At 45.7% G+C, this 20,516-nt stretch overlaps 6 protein-coding genes across 6 annotated transcripts; 4 read left to right on the forward strand and 2 right to left on the reverse strand.

The window, feature by feature from the left end:
• Positions 1–403: 403 nt before the first annotated feature.
• Positions 404–2,415, forward strand: TREMEDRAFT_62228 (uncharacterized protein; the record flags this gene model as incomplete). The annotated part of the gene is made up of 5 exons (XM_007004567.1): positions 404–423; positions 471–1,174; positions 1,220–2,085; positions 2,125–2,336; positions 2,370–2,415. The coding sequence occupies 5 exons, from the start codon at positions 404–406 to the stop codon at positions 2,413–2,415; spliced, it is 1,848 nt and encodes a 615-aa protein (XP_007004629.1).
• Positions 2,416–8,542: 6,127 nt separating this feature from the next.
• On the forward strand, positions 8,543–9,731 carry TREMEDRAFT_43940 (uncharacterized protein; the record flags this gene model as incomplete). The annotated part of the gene is made up of 2 exons (XM_007004457.1): positions 8,543–9,058; positions 9,242–9,731. Coding segments are annotated over 2 exons (1,005 nt in total), but the record flags the coding sequence as incomplete, so codon positions are not given.
• Positions 9,732–11,587: 1,856 nt separating this feature from the next.
• Positions 11,588–12,462, forward strand: TREMEDRAFT_62230 (uncharacterized protein; the record flags this gene model as incomplete). The annotated part of the gene is made up of 5 exons (XM_007004568.1): positions 11,588–11,678; positions 11,815–11,888; positions 11,955–12,217; positions 12,271–12,298; positions 12,373–12,462. 5 exons carry the CDS (start codon positions 11,588–11,590, stop codon positions 12,460–12,462), a joined length of 546 nt encoding a protein of 181 aa, XP_007004630.1.
• A 682-nt stretch (positions 12,463–13,144) lies between these two features.
• TREMEDRAFT_68655 (uncharacterized protein) lies at positions 13,145–15,767 on the forward strand (the record flags this gene model as incomplete). The annotated part of the gene is made up of 7 exons (XM_007004721.1): positions 13,145–13,378; positions 13,570–13,694; positions 13,865–13,999; positions 14,358–14,468; positions 14,606–14,708; positions 14,905–15,057; positions 15,225–15,767. 7 exons carry the CDS (start codon positions 13,145–13,147, stop codon positions 15,765–15,767), a joined length of 1,404 nt encoding a protein of 467 aa, XP_007004783.1.
• A 298-nt stretch (positions 15,768–16,065) lies between these two features.
• TREMEDRAFT_30802 (uncharacterized protein) lies at positions 16,066–17,833 on the reverse strand (the record flags this gene model as incomplete). The annotated part of the gene is made up of 4 exons (XM_007004407.1): positions 16,066–16,174; positions 16,392–16,638; positions 16,853–17,437; positions 17,644–17,833. 4 exons carry the CDS (start codon positions 17,831–17,833, stop codon positions 16,066–16,068), a joined length of 1,131 nt encoding a protein of 376 aa, XP_007004469.1.
• Positions 17,834–18,153: 320 nt separating this feature from the next.
• TREMEDRAFT_62233 (uncharacterized protein) lies at positions 18,154–20,079 on the reverse strand (the record flags this gene model as incomplete). The annotated part of the gene is made up of 5 exons (XM_007004569.1): positions 18,154–18,542; positions 18,616–18,810; positions 19,119–19,126; positions 19,283–19,772; positions 19,833–20,079. The coding sequence occupies 5 exons, from the start codon at positions 20,077–20,079 to the stop codon at positions 18,154–18,156; spliced, it is 1,329 nt and encodes a 442-aa protein (XP_007004631.1).
• Between the last annotated feature and the right edge of the window lie 437 nt (positions 20,080–20,516).

Consider the following 20,516-nt stretch of genomic DNA (forward strand, 5'->3'; position numbering starts at 1 on the left):
TTCCGTTCTAGCTTTCCTGCTGACCCAAAAGAAACATACGAATACGAACATCCTTCTCTCCTCGCGATGCCCAACAAAGGACGACCAGCCAGGCCTCAAAACAATAAGTATGGTCAATCCGATTCTGATTCCAGAGTGTGTCTTCCCCAGGTATTGAGAGGTCAAAGTTGACTATGCCAGAATCAAGTTTCGTATCGATCATCCTATCCGAAGCAAAACTCGCCCAGTGTCTCTTCCGTCTCAAGTCGACGGCCGCATCAAATGCATAACCAATCAACTCTGACATCTCACGGATTCGTACTATCAGCTCATCCCTCCAGTCCTCGGCTTCTGCCTAAGCAGAGAATACCGATTTCTGCCATTCGTTCCTCTGTTCGACCGTCACCACCATCTTCTCCTCATCATGTATTGGGAGATCTTCCGGTGAGCAATCATGACAAAGAGAAGAAAGAATTAGATTATATTCTCAGAACTCCAGACTGGAGTGCTATAAGTCGTTTCTCAGGCTCGACATCACCACATCCTGCGATCACAGGATTTTGGAAGAAATCGAGTCCCAGGATAAATCCTTATCAGCTTCGGTCAAAGGGATCAGCATTACCGGTGAACGGCGATACCATGGGTGGTTCGAAGCAGGGGAAGGGATCCGATCTTCCTGTCATATTTGAAAATGTTACTGAAACGAACATCCCATTTACTTCTCACAATACTGAAAATATGACGCTTCTCAGCCAGCCTTGCACTAACCCGAACAACCATCATGTGCAAGACCAATATCTTCAATCCAAGAAGCCCGAGAAGAGGCTCACATCTCAAGCGACCACAAAGGACGGCCGTTTGAACATTCCCACCGAATTGAACCATCAGGCGCAACCCGTCCAGAAGTTAACATCACCTTCTTCACTACAGGCTGGTCGAACAATGATGTTACCGCAGCGATTGTCCTCGGCGATGTCGACGAAGAAGTCAGATGGCCACGCCGATATATCAAAATTTCCCCATCCTCCTTCGTTTTCTTCTTCTGACCGGACTGCCTGCAGGGAGTTCCCTTCTGACTTTTCTCCCAAGACAACTGTCATCTCCACACACACACCACTGCCAGGAGACCCGAAAGGCGACTGCCAAGGGGTCAAGGAAGACGAGCAGCGCGGAACCCCTTCATCGAATCCCTCTTGTGAGTCCGCATTGTCCATACGTCAGGAAGAGCTGATACTTGAAGGTCCAACAGTTCCTCCGATGGAGTTGACTGAAAAGTCGACTGACACATGCTTCGACCCCCAAACCATCGTTCTCGATTCTGATGAGCGATTGAACAACTTCCTAGATGGTCTGACACGTCCGCAGATGCCCGAGCGACGTTCCAGCAGCTTTTGGACGGTTCTATTCCAGCCTTCCAGTCAACTTCACAATCTCTCCCAACAGGCGGAGATCCTCATCCTCGACACTGTTCCTACTCCGTCAACGCTTTGTCGTCTCCGTGCATCTGTCATCACCGACCAATCTTCCATTTCTCCTCCCACGTCCTCTTCTACCACTCCCCGCCTTTTCCCCCGCGTCAATACCATTCACTTCTCTACCAAAGCCATGGCCGACCTATATCTTCTTTTGGCGAGTGACGACAGCGTGGAACTCATGGAAGATTTCTCCCTCCTAGCGAACCCTGTTCAAATTTGTCTAAATGTTGGATGGTATCCGTCGTCCGAACATCGGGTTCGAAAGGCTGTTATCACTTTGCGCCAGCGTTGGTCCCGATTGGAAAGTATAAACTTCCATCAAGTCTCTTCGGATTTACCTTTCTTTCTCCCTGGTGTTCTTCATCAAGCTCACTGGACGTCTGACGCTTGGCCATTTGTAGGTGAATCAGAGTATGTCACCACAAAATCGTATTATGCGGAGGAAGACGAATTCAACGAAGACTTCTTGATGAAAAGAGAAATGTATCCCTATCGATATGTCGAGAAGACTAATAAAATGCACGATTGGGTGGAATGGATGAGGGGCAGTGTGGACGGAGCGCGTCGGCTTGAGATAGCTCGGGAAGAGGAGAAACTACGACGAGCCAGACTGGATTTGAAGAGATATGATGTGAGTGTATGTAAGGGAGGTGAATGTGATGAGAACGAGAGGGAAACGTTATGTGAGAGCGTTGCAAGGTGCGAAAGAGATGTAGGTGAGGCAGAATGGGCTGGGAAGACAAGATGGGTGATTACGTTCCCGAAGTTAGAGGAAGAGAGGGGAATGCAATTGTGTAAGGTTGATAAGAAAGGGGTGATGGAGAGGGTAGAGTTCAAGCAGAGGAAAGGGAGAGCGAAATGTGAAGCGTGTGGATGGAAAAGGTGAGTGTCTTTTACTGAATGTTGAATCTGTAGATTGCTCTCATGGGATGGGATTCTAAGCGTGAAAGTGGATGAGTGAACGAATGAGTGACTGACAGCGACAGTCCTCGATGAAGCTGGTCTATCTTTCGAGCTGAATTGGACAATACGATTCTGTCCATGAAAAGACCAATGTGCGTAAAGTGGTGACAAACCGCTGTTCTCGCAAAACTGGAATGAAGAATGTCCTCTCACTACGAATATCATTGTCCATAATCTCAACTCATGTCATCAACCTACACAACATCATGTTCTGCTCATGACCACCCCACCAGATCCCAAACTCGATTGTCATCCCACTCTCGATCCCTTCCCAAACTTACCATGCGGTTCCAATCCTTCGATCCCCCAAAGTACCCGATAAACCTCGTGTATTCATGTGTTCCCCCCGTATGTATGTATACTGGTAAAGCCCAAATTCGTATCTATTCATGCAGATCAAGTACGATTAACATTATAGAAATTTCGCCTCCCCCACTCAACCCCACTTTTTCCCTCTTTCCTTACGTTCATCTTTCATCCCCTATCACCCTATTCCCCACCTTACCCACCTACCCACTTGCCCACTCCTATCCTCCCGATCTTGTCGGTCTATACTTGTATGTACCATAAGTGTTGCATACTCCGTTCAACACCGACGATGTGGCACAGGTCGAGGCGCACCAAAACCTCACCTACGGCAGTCGTGCCACATCCACCGGCGTTGGTCGGAGTATGCATCACTTTCGTTACATACAAGTAGTGGGAAGCGTATATTCATAGCTTCAATAAACACACGTTCTCCCATCCGTCTTTCTCGGATTCTCATGATTCTCACAGTCCACCCTTGCCCTGAGAAAAAGTTTCAAAAATGTCACGAGGTGAGTTGAGAGTCGCTTAATATCATAGTGATCGTAATTCGTCTCATCTTTCCGTGGTTCGGTAAGTTGAATATTTTACGACCCTCTGACCATAGAGATTGAGGAATCATCACAATTTTTGTTTTGATCCGTTTGGCGTTTTGGTGATGCTTCCGGGGCCGGTGATGGTAAGACGGAGAACGTAAAACCTAAAAGTGAAATTGTGGTACTAAATGATAAATGACCACTTGGCATCAATCACTTTCTGACATTTTCAAAACAATAACAACCGAGGATTGACACGTCATTTCACATGTAACACATTCCATCGATCGCATCGAACAGAATCAAAAAAACGATGAAAATCTGATACTATGGCTAATCTGCCAATCCCGCCAATCCCGCTAATCCGACAATCTTTATTATGAAAAACAGATCGACAAAAAACTGACACATATATTGCTCTCGTCCCGCAACTTCGGTTCCCCCACCCTTTACACCTCCTCCCGCCCTCTTTTTCCTCTTGCTCGATGGGATCGATGGTCGATTGGGAAGAATGCTACCGATATCGGCGTTTGAACCTCTTTCTATCCTCAACCATTCACCTATGCAATCGTGAGTCTATGTACCTCATTCACCCTTTACCGAACCCTATGTTATTCACGCCGGATGATGAGTATACCTGAATGTCACCACATGCTTTCTCCTTCGCAGTCGAAAATATTTTGTTTTTCTCGTCAGGGAAGACGGATCAGTTGATCAGTAAAAGGTTTGACATGACGTGTATCTTCCCACCTTTACCATACTGTAACGTAGACGAGTCGTCGCCATGAAATGAAAAGCCGAGAGTATAATTTGAGATGGAAAGATCTTCCGAAACATTTGTTTAGTTTGAAGAACCTTGAAGCATGTGACATGACATGACGCAATTGATAGCGACTTCTTTCTCTGAAAACCACTAAATAAATTGTTGTGTAGTAGAAAGGACTACCTTTTTCTTTACGTACTACTAACGCCCTAACCATTTGGATCCATTACCCTTTAGCCGTCACCCGTACCCGTTACCTTAGGCCTGGTCAGACACCGAGGGAATTCCTGATTTGTTCCCTTTTTTCTTGACCGTGGGCCGTCTGCCGTCCGCTGCCGGCCTCCCATCTCCCGGTCCATCTAACGGCCGTCTTAGCCCATCTGACCGTCTGTCTTACTCGGCACCGATCCTTGTCCACGAGATTTGATGGTTGATTGTATGATGAATGATTGAACCGGGAGGACGTGCGCCCTCATCAAGCCATCCCGATCTCCGGTCTTCCTTTCGTATCTTTGCCCTTCCCCCCCCCCTCTTTCCTTCCCTATCAACCGTACCTCATACCCGGTACTGGTACGTAGCACGTTGGTAAGGAAACAAAACCCCAGAATTAATATTCCTTTGAGTGTTCTCAATTAGTGTGAGCGGTGCTTTGATACAAGATCCCGATTCCGTGTTTTCTCAGTTTCCCGGTTCCCGAGAACCGAATGCCGAGGTTTCTTGATCAAAACTTGGGTCGTATACCCTTTCCTTTAGTTTCTTTTTAGACACATCAACCGTAACAAGGATCAAGGGATCAAAGGAGAAGTACGTGGTCGAAACAATTAAGCCAAGGGTCTTCTTTTTTTCTCTCACTATTTCATATGACACGTACCGAGGGGCGTAAGTCTAAGGATCAGAGGATCAATTTTACATCTCCGTGTACTGTAACATGAATGATCGCCGTCTCAACTTGCTCTCAAGGCATGCCAACCACAGGGTAGTGGGGGGGGAGGAAAACGAAGATGAAGATTTCAAACTGATTCGGATCCACGAGTATCATCATTTCTTCTCTCATGCTTCTAGTAAGGGCGTAGGATGATGACAACGGAACGAACGACAATGAGAAACTTGAGCGATCAAACAAAAGATGTAAAAGAGGTTTTTATGGAACACGGGAAAAGTTTTTGGGGACATCTGGAACATGTAGCACGGGGACCGATTTGATGCGGATTCTCTTCCTCCACCCTATGATTGATTTCAATCGTCAATTACCATCATCTAACTTCATACTTTCTCCCATCGGCGATCGGCGACGCTACCGAGGCGTAAACGGGATCAGAGCCTGTTGACAGGGCAGCAGGCCACAGGGCAGATACCGAGGGAAGGGGGAGGGGGAGGGAGGGGGGGGAAGGAAGAGGAAGGACCGTGAGTCGGATATGAAGAGTTGTATCGAGTGGGGGACCGGAGGGAGGGAGGGGAGGAGAGCAACTGGGGTCCTGAACATTAGTTTTTTGAGTGGGTCAGGTCGGGGGAAGCGGGGGGTTGGTGACATAAAGATCTCATGATAAACCCCATGTTGATTTCTTTTTCTCCATCAACATTCATTCCTTTTTTACACCATTTCAAAAGGAGAGACACATACCTATCCGATATAGTGGTAACGCCCATCTTTATTCAACTCAAAAAAAAACGTTCCTGTCTCCTAACCTGTGGTAGACTTTTAATTGTGTCAGTCCAAGGTGAGTGGATCAGATCGTCTCTTCGTCAGGGGTCCCCAACTCATATCTATCACGTACCATGTCTCGTTCAATCTCTTCTCATCTTTATCTCAACGCTCCATCTATCTTCTACATCTTACCACATCACTTTAGTCTTGGGTGACAGTCAAGTCTTATACCACGTCGAATAAGAAGCAAGAGGGGTACAAAGGACACTTGATAGGTTGGTATGAGATAGGTATTCGATATCATGGGAAGACAACGTACTAATGTGTAGATCCAAGAAACCTCTCATTTGTGATGCGTCCAAACGAGGATCTCAATTCCAATAGACAAGGAAGAAGACTCCAACCTTATTCTACTTTGGACCGACCTCGTCGTTCGATGACCGGAATGGAAGGATTCGAGACGCTACTCATGCCTCACCCGGGTGAATGTGAGTTGGATACTTTCTTCGTGCCTTCTTGACTATCATTCCATGTCGTTATCATACCTCATATTTCTTGCCCGTCACGATGAGCGTGACCAAATTGGAGAGGAGATGTTGGAGAAATATGGAACAGGTTTTCGAGCGAGACCGAGATGGCTAGGAAGATATCGGAGACTTTCTCACCACTGATGACGACACCTTCCCCGATTCCCGATCGGTCACTTTCTTACCGTCATTCTGTCTACCTCCGTCACCTATCTATCACTTCCAGCTCTATCGATCTGCAATGTCAGCCAAGCTCCACAGTCACATTTCCTCACTCGGATCGTTAAGCGATGCACAGTGTGACATTCACAGTCTGATCTCTTGTCACGGACGGACCCATTAGTGAAATAGAAGCTTCAGTGATAGTCTCTTCTGCCTCTGTCTTGTGTCTCTTGTGTCTCCCGGTAGTATCAATGTCTGTGTCTTCAATTGTCAGTCAATTAACTCTCAGCTCGAACGTACCTGTCCGGACCACCGAGCACTTGTCCGTCTAGCCCTGCAACCGGCAACGGTCCCTCACCCGAAGAACCGTACGGAACAGCCGAAGCCACACGAGTAACTTGTCCGTCCATTGTGTCTAGTCGTGAGTCTGCCCCTCTCTTCGCCCGCCCTCTCATGCGTCTTTACTTTAAGGTTGTCGGAATGCAGGGTCGTCCAAAATCTGCCTCTTCCGTTTCCGGTGAACACGATGCCGGTGGCTTGGACTTTCCGACCCAATAATTCTCCGAACCTACCAAAACCTCTTTTCTTCTACCTCCTCACTCTCCTCTGACCAATGGGCCCCCGGAAAACAACCTTCACGCCTCTTCGGGGTGTACAAAGCTACCATATCCGGCCTCTACACCATGTGCCTTGAGCAAGCTTCAAAGCTTGACATCCGTGACCCCATGTTGGCCCGTCATTGTCGACTAGGGCGAGTAGGAGGATGTCCTACTCCTTGTTCCACATTGGGATCCACCTTGTCTTTCATCTGTTTCTCATTTTTGAACTGGCCGAATTGTCTATCCACTCGTCTGAACAACGCTGACCGAGGTTTTTCACTCTTCCGAAACCCTCACACTTTCCATTCCAACCATTTCTCGCTCGGTCTCGTACCTCATTCTATCGGTCCTCCGGTTGGTGTGTCTCGGATCTCTTCGGGTGTTTCGTGTTCCCTTGCGGTTGATCTCGATTATCAATACTGGTGAGTCACCACACTTCCAGGTGTATCTGGTATGATCAGCGCTTATCGCGATAGTCATGTCATATATCCGTCCCGTAACTCCTATTTCTAATCGTGATCTTATCATCGATCAATATCACTCACCAAATTCCACTCTCAACCCAAATCTCGCTCCTCCTCTCGATACAACACATCTTTCTCCTTATCCTAATGGACATCTCACTACGGCACCTTTCACCCCTCGACAACAACCTCGATTATATTATGCTTCTGTATCGCCATCTCCAGGCTCAACAACAGGTGGAGGGGGTCAAAGAGTTGGATACTCTCCAGAGAGTCCATCATATTACCGACCTAGTATTGCTACGATCACTTACGCATCTCCTTCATCCTCTTCCTCTCATCTTCCTACGGCTTCCCCAACAACCTGGCCTCGTCCTTCAGCAGGTCACGAGTACCCCTTGACTCAAATACCAGAAATTCCACCATCGTGGTCGATAACGCTCGATGGAGAAGAGGGCAGCCCCCGTATCAGACCTATAGCTTTTAAAGAGACCTCGATCGTTCCCGGTGATATCTACATGGTCGACGTTCTCTTCAAGCCCGATTATATCCGCTACGGTTCTGACGAACAAAGTTTTCTGGCCAATGTCCAACTTGTTTTTGGGGGTCAGCCCAGTATCACCAATGTCGAAACCTTAAGCTCGGGATATAAAAGATTGGTCTCCCGAGTCCCTACTTCCATTGGATATGGTCAAACACATCTCGTCATGGCTTACTGTTATCGTGGTGAGCCAAATGAACAATCACTGTTGGAGCGAACGCCGGTGGGTTATATACTAGTGGGAGCAGGGGAAGAATTTCGTGAGTCGCAATAGTCTTCCGATCTGTGGGGTGAAAAACTGAGGAACCAGAGTCGAGAGATCAGAGACCTAGCTATTCGCCGGTGGATGTGGGAGTCATCAATTCTTACGAGCGTGAGTATTCGCACAGACTCACCTTTTGCATTGCAACATGTCTGATCCATAGCAATTCCTCCGTCATCAAGACCCTCACACGGTGAAATACATTCTGAACCACCTGCTCCTCTGGCCCGTTCTGCAGGTAGTTCGAAAGATTCAATTTCGGGTGACAAGGCCAATCTCATCATTGAGAATGATATTTCCGTCGTGGCCGATCGAAGTAAATGGTAGGTTGTTCGTTCTCTGTCCGTCATCTATCATTTCAAACCTATCGGTCAACTCGACTTTTCGTTAACGTTCGCTCATATGTCAGGTCGACAGCGGAGAAACACAACAAACGACGATTGGTTCAATTCTGGCGTCGACAATCTGGCGTCTGCATCTATACCGCTTATGCGATATTGGAACCAGAAAAAGCCTCGCAAGCCGCAACTTCAATCGTGGTATCTTGCATCTATTACGAGCCTCACGATAAATGTTATATCACTTCGGTCGACGCCATCTATCTCCTCGAAGCTTTGATCGGTCAACGTTTTCAAGTCGATGAGAAGAATAGGATCAGACGTAATTTGGAAAGATGTGGTCCTATCACCATCACGAAGAATAACCCTGCGACGGCCGATTTCTTCAAGTTGATAATGGCTTTTCCTAATCCGAAACCGAGGAATATCGAAAAAGATGTGAAAGTTTTCGAATGGGATAGATTGGCTTATGGACTGGAATCAATCGTTCAGAAATATGTGAGTGCTCAGTTCCGTTTCCACTGCTTTATCCTTCAACCCGACCTTCGCTGGCTTCACTGATCTCTCTTCTTCATCCATGTTCTCGTGATCTCTCTCCCTAGCACTCATGCACTTCCTTCCGTGGATCGTCTCATGGGCAAGAGCCTCTTCGATTGTGAAATGAATATCGCTGAATACTAGTCCGCGGCGAAAGGAGGTCAGCTTCGAGGAAAGAGAATGTCCCATAACGAACCTCTCATGTTCACTTTCAACCCACATGACCCATATCCAACTCCCGCTACTCCCCAATCCCAACAGAACCCTCGATCTTTATATGCTCATCCACCTGTTACCGAACAATTCTGGCAAATGCCTTCTCAAGACTCTCCCCCTCAAGGATCTCAATTTCATCCTCAACATTCCCTCTCTTTCTCATATCCTCCACTTCAATCACTCCCACCACCTACTCAATCCCTTCTTCCACCACATCCGGTTCAATCACTTCCTCCTATGCAATCGGTCCAAAGTACAAACTTAGATAACCTAATGCTTCCTCAACCTCGATATGTCGCACATACGTATTCTGATGTTCCTCAAAGTCCTCGATTCGTTCACCCCATGACGGAGATGAGCCAATTACACATGAATCATCCTATAGATCAAGAATATACTCAGAGATATCAACAACATCAAGGACAAGGACAGGGACAGGGACAACAACAAGGACGACCTTTGTTTCAACATCAACCTATGGGACAGTTTCAGAGTGATACGAATGCTAGAATGTCTTTTGCCTCCAATTAGAAGTATCTCAGAGATATAGAGTCGATATCAGTAAAATCTTCAAGAGGGTAAGGGGAAAGCGATTATAATGTAGAAGAATATCGTTGGGCGCTAGAAAAGAAGTGGACAAGATTTATAGGCGATTGAGATCGACTAGAATGGTTTGGACAAATGTGGAAAGGAGGAAGTGAAGACATGATGGTTGTTGTGAGACGAATGAGAATTTGTTAAGCTGTTGAACGAACGAAAGCGTGTGTTGAGGTGTAAGGTCGGAATGACAGGTCGGGTGAAAGTCGTTTGGGGCGTGTTGGGTGAAGTTTCAAGCGTTGAGGGTGGTTCTTTTTCCTGGTTGATTAGTTTCTCTGACATTCCACCTTTATCATTATTGTCTTGATGTTTTATACTTTTTGAACCTTCTCTTGCCTCGATTAATACTAGGGTGAGAGATGAAAGCTTTGTAGATTGTTGTTGTGCATATGCAAATTGATACTTTAAGCTTTGATGTTGACTTGGATCGGGATCAGATGACCGCAAAAGGAAGAGTCGGTGCGCTGAGGAAATGCCACTCGTCATTACTGCCCCTGATGAAAGTGGCACCTCGCTAACGGTGTCCGGTAGCTGGTTCTTGGTGTCGAACCACATAGTACATCGGTTGCAGCGTTGTGTGCTGTGCAAGGACTTAAAGACGCACACCTCCACCCCTCCGCCTAAAAACTGGAACACTCCATGATGAGGACGCGATTCGAACGCGCGCGGTTTCCCACTGCCAGGTGAGACATCACCTGACGACAGCGCCTTAACCACTCGGCCACCCCATCAAACACAAATCAGCCTCGCGCATATACACTCAATCAAGCTATTTATGATATTGCAAACCTCCTGTAAGTTGTCTCCCCTTTCCGTCGCTTGGCTAGGTACTCGTTGTCACGAGTCGTTCGAACACACGACCTGTTCGAACACTCCTCTGCTCTGACGCCCGGTAGGTTTTGGTGCCTTGAATTTCGTCCTGCTTGAGATCAGAGGTCGTTCGAAAGGCTCGTGTGTTCGAGCGTCTCGTGTTAACGAGTAGTGTCGTATTGCAATAAATGTGCCTCTTTTTACCCTCTCTAGTCCGACCAGCCGCCAATTCCACAGTCGAGATGAAGAATCCGACGGAAGGACCGGACACGCGACGCGTCTCGCCGATTGACGTGACATGTCAAAAGTTAACTGGCATAATTTCTGTGCGTGATTGAAAAGAAAACGCGTCATACTAGTCTCTTTTGAATCCATCCCAGGCCACTGTATCACTTTCCTTCCCTCGAACCCTTGACTATTTGCAAATCTGCAAAATGAGAGAATGAGGAGACAAGAAATGATGTTCAGGGAATCAGGGAAATGACATGTGGGGGTATCAAGCATCAAAACTTTGATTCTCCCCTCTCACTCTCTCGTCGAACGTTACGTCGATCTTTTTGACCTCCCTAAAGTGTCGTAAATTCTGAATACAAGTACTTCGTACTTCTTAAAATCTGATTTGTTCATGCTTCATCCTTTGTTCACTGTTTCTCACTTGACGAGTGCGGGTTCAGTTTCTCAAGAGTTTTACGTGTTGGACATATTTGACAAAGGAGATCCTTTGTGCCCCAACGATCCCTACGAACGACGCCGATTACACTGAAGTGTATTTCTTGACAGGTTTCAACAGATCTCTTGACATTTCTGAACAAACACCGTAGAACGATTTTGACAGATTAGTGATTTTTTTTGGTAACACTTAGGAGGATGTTACGTTTGTTAGGTTTGTTATTGGTTGGTGTTAGTGCGGAAGCTATCAGAAGGAAAGAAGTGGGAGATATCCTCGCTGGTGCACCCGGTGAGTATCTTGGGATAACTTCTTCCGTCCTCACTCCGTGTTCAACATTGTTCATAAGATACAAATGTAAATGAGGGAAGGACACAAAAATCCTCCAACGATTAGGGAATAAAAATGTGAAGACGCTAATTATCAGTCAACAATATCACCGTCAGCGCTGAAGGTGTGAACCAATGTGGTGATGCTACGATTAGTTGGACAGGTACTACTGTATGTTTCTCATCCCTCTCTTCCTTCATGATTCTTGATCAAGTTTGGAAAGAGCTGAAATGATAGCCTCCCGTAACACTCAGTATTGGAACAGGTGGTTATTACGTCGGCATAACACCTGTCATCACCTTGGATGATATCTCTGATTCTTCGTACACGTGGAACGTCAACGTTACTCAAGGTACAGACCTCATCTTTCAAGTGACAGATTCGAATGGAGAAGTGGGATATATTCAAAATATTTCAGTGGACGAAGGCGATGATGATTCTTGTTTATCGACTGACGACGTCAATATAACTGAATCAATCACTTCTTCATCTTCTTATTCGTATTCTTCTTGTAAATTCATTTTTTCGCCTGAGGGAGGAGCTGATATGATAGCGACATCATCATGTCAAGTGACAAGCTCGTATGTCTTTCCTATTCCACGATAAACATCAAGCGTAAGACATCATCACAAGACAACATAGACTCAGAAGGCAGGTCAGAGAATACGAAGTGTTACTAGTTGGGAGTCAATCCGAAAAGATGGGTATAAAAGATGAAGACAAAGAACATGACAAAATATTGTAAAGACCTATTTGCTGATCAAGAAGAACGAAATCAATATCAAAAACCTCCTCATCGTCCTCCGTGACAATCACATCAACACCAAACTCTTCCATATCATCAACCGACACAGATATATATTCCACTACCACACGTTTCACTCTTACAGTCAAACCTTCTTCCGATTCTTCAATCTCCAGAACTTCAAGTAGTCAAAGCAAAAGCGCTTCAATGACCGCCGGATCATCCGAGGCAGATACAAGCGGAGCTTGGATGATAAGACCTTCTTTGATGTTGCTTGGAATAACCGCTTTAGTAATTTTGATCTGAAATTTGGTATCGTTCAAATGTATCGTATGTATCTCAATATGCAATTCTGTGATGCTTCTCCCTCCTTCCTCGTCCTTGTCTCTTTCGAATAGGTCTTATCTTTGCTATCTTCGAGATCAGGGATGAAGATACCAGAACCCTTTTTCTTTTTCACCCGATCATCGGTTTTCGATCAGAAGTTTACACTCATGGCCGTCCTGCCGGAAAAACACTTGTTACAGTAAGGTTGAGTTAAGTTCCTCATCTGGTCATGATCTACTAGAATCCACTGATGCAAAGTTATTATCTACAAGTAACAACTGTACTTCGACAACGACTGAATCAAGAGAGTTGACATAGCAAGGACCACTGAATTGACACAGGCTCTTTTTCGAGAATGGTCATTTCTGCTAATTTGACATCTCAAACGACCTCACAAACTGGACTCTCCCCACTCAGTCTATCCACCCAAGCGACCGAGATAACACCGTTGATTTCCCAAAGCGACGACTTGGCTCGACATGCCAATACTTCATCTAGCTTCAGCAATCATTTGGAACATGGAGGAGGGCAAGAAACTGTCAAAGAAGTCGAGGTTTTTGTTCCTGGGGAAAGTACTTTCATCCAAACTGTAAGTTTCTTTCGATATTCCGGATCTAACGACTTCAATCTTCTTCCTATTCACTGAAGAGCTTGACCTTCATGTATGAGTTACTACCCTCTTGGTCCAGAAGCCCACCCACTATCACCGTCAATCAAAGTGACCGCCAAATACGATGATCATGTTATAAAAGACAGAGAAAGATAGCTGATGAGTTCAAGTTATTGAACATCCTCTGCAACATAATCGGTACTGGGTTATTAGCTTGTCCCATCGCTCTTGCCCATGCAGGATGGGTATTAGGTCCTATTCTCATGGCCATGGTCGCGGCAACTACGCTTTACACGCGAGTAAGGTATCTCTGGTCTTTGCCCTTCCCTTCCTTCCTTTCGATCTCGTCGATCTTTCTTCCTTTTCCTGAGGATCAATATCAAAATCATCAAACAGAGGTATCGACCTTTCTCTCATACATATTTTCTGTTGCGTGGAATCATACGTTAGGGAGCTCATGTTCAGGTCGAAGATTCTTCTCCGAATCATCGAGAAAGATAAAAGTCTGAAGACCTACACTGAGGTCGTGGGTCAAGGCTTGGGACCGATAGGACTTAAATTAGTCACTGTGATATTTGTGATGGAAACTATGACCTGGATGTGAGTTTTGAATTCATTTTTCTCTCATTTTGTCAATCCTGTTCTTCTCTTTTGGTACATGACAAGAGCGGAGGAACAATCTATTATTTGACTGATTGTAGTTGAAAAGAGGTTCCGAGAACTTATCATAGTGTAACACTGGTCGATTAAAAAATTCTATACTCTGATACGCTTGCGGCTGTATGGCCCATACTTCGTTCGGATCAATGGAAATGGGTCAGTTTACTCATGTAAGTCATTTTCAATGAAATCATCTCCAATTAGAGGGACTACTTCCCTGGATTTTGGACCCATTCCTTCGAGAGATTGTCATCTGCCTTGGCCGAGAGAATGATAGAGATGACAAGTTGACAAAGAGAATAATCCCCACCAGCTTTATGCCTTTACGGTATTTTAGCTTCACCAGTGGTTTCGGAATCACCACTAATTGGGTACTTATTGGAATCCTTCTTTTCACTGGTATCGTAACGTGCGTTTCTCTATTATTGTCCCATGACTTTCCGCATATGAAGTCTTTGTATCGCCCATCTATATTTGTACCACTTTGTCATTCATTGGTGGACAATATGGTGTCGAGAGTCTTTGATAGGGATACTAATGAGATAGACAACATTCTCCTGGATCTCTTCACGAACCTGCTCATACGGACCTCTGGCCAAATCATGGTTTAATCAAATTTGGGACTGTCATAGGTATTCTTTTATCAGGAGTGAGTCTAGCATGAGTCATATGTTTCATTTCTTAACCCATATATCCGTAGTATTTGCATTCTCCTTGAATATCCATGGATATGATACACTTTTAGACGTATATCTCCATAACACATTCATTCCCTTGAACATCTATGGATCTGACACTAATACTGTACATCTACTTAAAGATTGAAACGAAAGCTTACATTGTAGTACGGAGGTCACGCATTGATACCTAACCTCATAAGGGATATGAAAGATCCTTCAAAGGCTGATCGAGTATGTGAATTAGCATATGGGATAGCTATTTCTATATACCTACTCGTGGCTGTTTGCGGTTATATAATGTACGGTACGAATGTTTCAGTAAGTTGACTAACTAATTCCTTTTTATCTTTCTCTTCCATCTCTTCTCACATGTTCTCTGGCATTGTATTATCATACTGTTTCTTCACATCGACATCATCATCCGGTACCTCATTTTCAACATATTGTATACTGTGATACCTGCTCAGAATTTAACTCACAAATAGATCAGCGTCGATTTGGCCCATACACCAGGTTTATCATCCACAATTAATCATGTAGCACTCCTAATGGTTGCTCTCAATCCTTTAACTAAAATACCACTTGCTCTACGACCTTTATCCGATATCATAATGAATTGGTTCAACCTTCATCCTACCGTGATAATACCTACCACAACATCAACAACAAACCCACCACCGTCCGTCGAGTCAGGCACTTCGACTTCGCCTTACATTTCTTCGAACATGGAAAGACAACATGATCGTCACGAACGTTTGAAAATGGTATTTCGAGCTTGTGTACGTATGACACTTGCCATTTTGGTCATACTCGGAGGATTGATCATGCATTCTTTCCAAGCTGTTTTGACCTTGTTAGGAAGCGGTGCGTTGATTATCATTGTCATTCTTCCGCTTTACGTTAATGGACGAATGTTCGGATGGAAATGGTGGACCAGATTTATTTGTGGGCTTGGTATATTTTTCACGATTTATGGAGCTGTAGCGAGTTTATGGCTTCAAAGCCAGGATGAAGAGAAAGAGGAATGACAGTTCTATTAGTATCTTGAAGTGTTCTAGGATCAACCCATGGAAAGGGTGTATAAAGATGGATTTGCCTTGAAGTATATCAAGAGGTTCATACAAAAGATAGATTGTTTAGAAAGATAATCATAATATTGTACATTTTGGCAATTGACCTTTTCTATCTGCTCAGCAGATTACCTTTTCTTCCAGGCTCTTATCCGATCAACCACGGCTTTCTACCTTTTTACCTTCGGCTTGACTTTGTTCTACTTATTCCTTGTACTTACACATACAACACACTTCGATTCGCAGAGTACTCATATCAAGGTGCCAATTTCGAGATATCAGCTGATTTCACTTTCCCTTCAAGTATTAATTCGCTAAGTACCAAGCCGGTCCCGGGACCTTGTGTGATACCCCAGCATGATAATCTGCCAATCAGCTTCCTTGATACAAGCCAATCCTGACATCACAGCGATGTTCGTCCACGTTCTTTCCCCTTAAGCGTTCAAGATGGGAAAGAAAGGGGCAATGGCGTGGTCACATGGGCCCGCACTGCGTCGAGCATGGGAGAGATTAAAAGGAGCCAAGGTCTCCAATATGGCGAGGTCTACTAAGAAGGAAGAGACAAGGTGAAATGTAACATACCCGCTTCCCACATAAACACCTTCCACTCCTGAGACCTTCCCAATCAAAGGTCTTCCCCTGTCCGCAATGGGCAGATAACAACATTGTTCAGCTAATACTTCGGCGCCTTCTCCCCGAGAAAAGTGTGGAGTGAGTGTTGCGGCTTGACGGTGGAGTTTGGCTATTGCAATAGGACTAGGATGGATGTCGGAGGCGGTGGGAGGTAAAGGTTCGTCATCACCTGCTCCGCAGCTAACAGGGGTCAGTACTTAACCCGTTTCAGGGCAGGAAGGTCACTGACAAGTAAGTTGTTCCTTACAGTCAGCTTCTTTCTCCCGCTCTGGGGCGGAAAGTCAGCAGTCACTGTGATTTATACATGGAGATCCCAACAAGCCGAGAGTAATGGGAGCAGTTCGAGTCATGAGGAAATAACTGTGTTTGGAAATATCGAATTTTCAGATCAAGTTGACGAAATATGCAACACTCACCATCCGGCCTTGTATACACCTCCGGCTCATCTACACTTCCGTCCTCCATAGTCATACTAGTGAACAAACAATGAGGAGTCAATCTCTCTTTGGTCTTCAACACTACACTATGCGCTCGATGTCCCGTCACTCCCAACTTCTTACCTACCACCTTCCCTAGCAGCTCCACCGCCAACGACCCCGTCCAAGGTCCGGCACACAATACCACACAATCTGCTTCTAACATTTCTACCCCATTTTCAGTCTTCACCTCTACTCCCTTCACCTTTCCATCCTGTATTTTCAACCCCGAAGCACGACCAATAACCAATTCTGTATTCGATTGTTTCAGAAATTGTCGAGAAATGAAATTTGTGAATTGCCCAGGATGGACTTGAGCGGTGGTGGAATGTGTTCCGAGTATCCGGGAGGAATGAAGATGTCCCTGTGGTAGCCAAGGGAGTGGAGAGGGAGAAATGGTAGGACGAGTAGCATCGTATTCCACCGATAAAGTCTCGACCGTTCTATAACCCCAATTGACGGATCCGTCGTATTCCTTGGCTAAAGAGGCATGGAGGTCAAATGACTTTGCAGCTAGACCTGAAGGGATTTTAGCAAGGTGTCAAGCTTCTGTTTCGGCGCCCGCCTCTCCCTGCGCCCACCTCTCCCTGGGCCCACGAACCCAGGACTTCTTTCATGTCTTCGTGATGGCTGGAATGTGAAATAATGTCGAACCACACTACCGGGGTGAGAGGATGGCAGGACAAATAAGAAAAGACAAATCGATACAAAGTGAGATGACTCACTGGATGTTGCACTCCCATGCCAGTCTTTAGCTAAAAATCCCCCGCTATACCCACTGGCAGCAGCGGCGATCTTGGTACCTTCGACGATGATGATTTTGGTCCCTTGACGGTGAGGAGAGATTGCGGTAAAATACGCGGTACAGGTCCCAGCGATCCCACCTCCTATAATGACGATGGTTTTGGGAGACATCTACGTCGATATGGATGGGTCTGAGAGTGCAAAGATGGTTCAGAATCTCGGATAGATAGACAAGGGGTAAGTTGCGAGTAAGTTAGCGGGTGGGGTAAGTAAGGGGAGATTTGCGGGGCTCCAGAAAGACCTCCCCCACTCAAAGCACCACACTCTGCGGTCGGTTTCGACTTTAATCGTAATAATTCACTCAATACTCAGTAGGGTCAAAAGTCTATCTCATAAACGATGAGCAGGAATTCATTGCATGCCATTCACTATTCTGTCTTCTCACCCTCATAACATCAAAAGTGATCCATGTCCCATTCAGGTACGTACCCCTATTGGGGAACGTACGAGACGTAATCCTCCCGATCATCAGCCGTCAAGTCATACATCAGGTCTGCTCTGCTCTCCCATTCTTCCAACCAGTTGGCATCCCCACCATTTGTCTCTCCCATCAAGATAGTCAGCTCCTTACTTGCCCAAAAGGAAAGCAATCCCCAGCTCCCTGAAAGCTTGTCATCCGGGACATCCGGCCAACCATTATTCGAGCTCACCTTGCGGAAGGCCGCCATAAGAGGAGAATTCATTATCAACGATTCTTGTTGGGTTTGAGAGATATGTGATATGATTTTGGGAATGTCTGAAGTCAGGTGTGTGGGGAAATCGTAAGAATCCATAGGGGCAGTGGTTTGTAAGTCCCCAAGATTACATTTCTCAATGGTCTCTATTATTTCAGCCTCCCTTCCGTGTCCCCATGTCACTTCGAAACGATGATACGTGAAATGCTTATCACTCACCGGCAAAGTCTATCAGAGGCTCAAAGAGCTCTTCCTTCAAGAGCACACATGTTGAAGCCAGAATGTTGAGAGATCCCGCTGTTTTGCCCATCTCGAACAAGATCTTCCGGCGGTCATTGGTGCTACACGCGCCTTTCAGGAGCTGAAGATCCTTGGGGAAGAGGGATAATATGGAAAGCGTCTTTTGGGACATTGCTCAATGTGTAGGTCCTGTCAAAATGAGATCGTGTACGTATATACGGAGTGCTGCTGAAGGTGGAAAAGAGGAAGAAGAGGGGAATGGTCGGACACGTCGTGGTATGAAGTTGTTATCTGACACATGACTGAACGGACAAAGGTTGCTCGCTGAGAGTGAATGAATACAAGAAGGCCCGGAATGGAGGATAGGTGATCAGTACACCCATCAGGCTGGTCCATGTGGCTAGTGGCTTGACCATGGGCAAGGAATTATAGGTCCAACACGCTTCGGACATCTGAGATGGTAATCCCCTGACATTGCTCACTCAAAACTCTATGGCAGCACTCATCATCATCTCAAATGCATTCGACTCATATTCCATATCTGATTATCATGTTGAAGAATGAGCTTGTCCTTCAATACTGTTCTGACCAATTTGTCATATCCTGATCCTCATCGTAAACTTCTTGAGAAGGCTCCCAATCTGACCTTCTGATCCGTCGTGGAGCTGATTCCACAGTGCTTCCAACTTGATCTCGTTTTCGTTTGATCTGTACAGAGGGCCTTGATGTGTCCGTTCTCCTCGTACTACGTCTTGTACGAGCGTATTTATTGTTCACATGGATTAACGCCATAGCCCGTCCTTGAGACCACTGACCAAATTGTTGAACCACCTCCTCTGAGGGTGTTGGCCCCAGCTGAGATGTTGTCATGCTCAGCTGTTCCAGACCTAAACTGCAAAAGCGCTCCTCTTTTTCCTCAAGAGGTCTGATCATCCAAGATTCTGGAGTGTTTGGGTTCATCTCAAAACGAAAAGCTCTGAGAGTGTCTACGTCACCCGCCTGAAGGTCCATAAAGGTGTTTCTTAGAGCTGTCTCTATACTCAAGAGATGTGGTACAAGCTTGATGTCAATCGAAAACGACTCTAAAGTCCTTGGGTTACGGAGCGTTTCGGTATAACCTAATTCACTCATCTCATCTACCATCAGTGTTCATAAACCTGATGTGGGTGAATGAATCAAAAACACCACAAACTCACCGCTAAATTGCCCAAGAATTGGGTCCCATTGAGTAGACAATGCATTGTGGGTGCGACCCAGGATACCGAGTGATGTGATGATGTCGTCAATGTCGTCATTGAGCTTATATCTTTCCTCCCCGTCCGGAGCTTCAAGAACTTCCTGCAGGGTAGAAGGTACCAGGGCCACGGCCAGAAAGGTCTTATATCCCTCCTGGCTGGCAGAACCCGACGCTTCATTATAACTTGTGTTGTTGTAATCGTTCATGGCTGTTATGAGAGGGATAAGTAAGAAAAGAGGGTGAGGGGTTCCGGCCAGAGGAGCAACAGAGCTTTTAGAGCTCTAAATCGGGTTTGGTATTGAGATCACGCCTGATGAAGAACAGCCAACACACAATGGAAGTGCTAGACATTGCGTGCGCCATCACGTCTTGTCAAGCACGTGAGAGCACATCATCAGGACAAAGGTTCTCTCGAATGACACCACCATCTCTTGACCGATATGGCTTGATTGACAGTCTTATCAGGCAGCATGCCTCATATTCCGTGCTACGTATCTTTCGAACTGGTTTCAACGCTGAATTGCCGATGTGCAAAGTTGTCTATCATCCCCACCTAATTCTATTCATACTTGTCAGGAGATAACACTAGCTATAGACATCTTATTCCATGTGAAATCCTGCATTCTCTCATCTGATGAACTGA

Source organism: Tremella mesenterica (assembly GCF_000271645.1).
Source record: "Tremella mesenterica DSM 1558 unplaced genomic scaffold TREMEscaffold_5, whole genome shotgun sequence".
Lineage (NCBI taxonomy): Eukaryota > Fungi > Basidiomycota > Tremellomycetes > Tremellales > Tremellaceae > Tremella > Tremella mesenterica.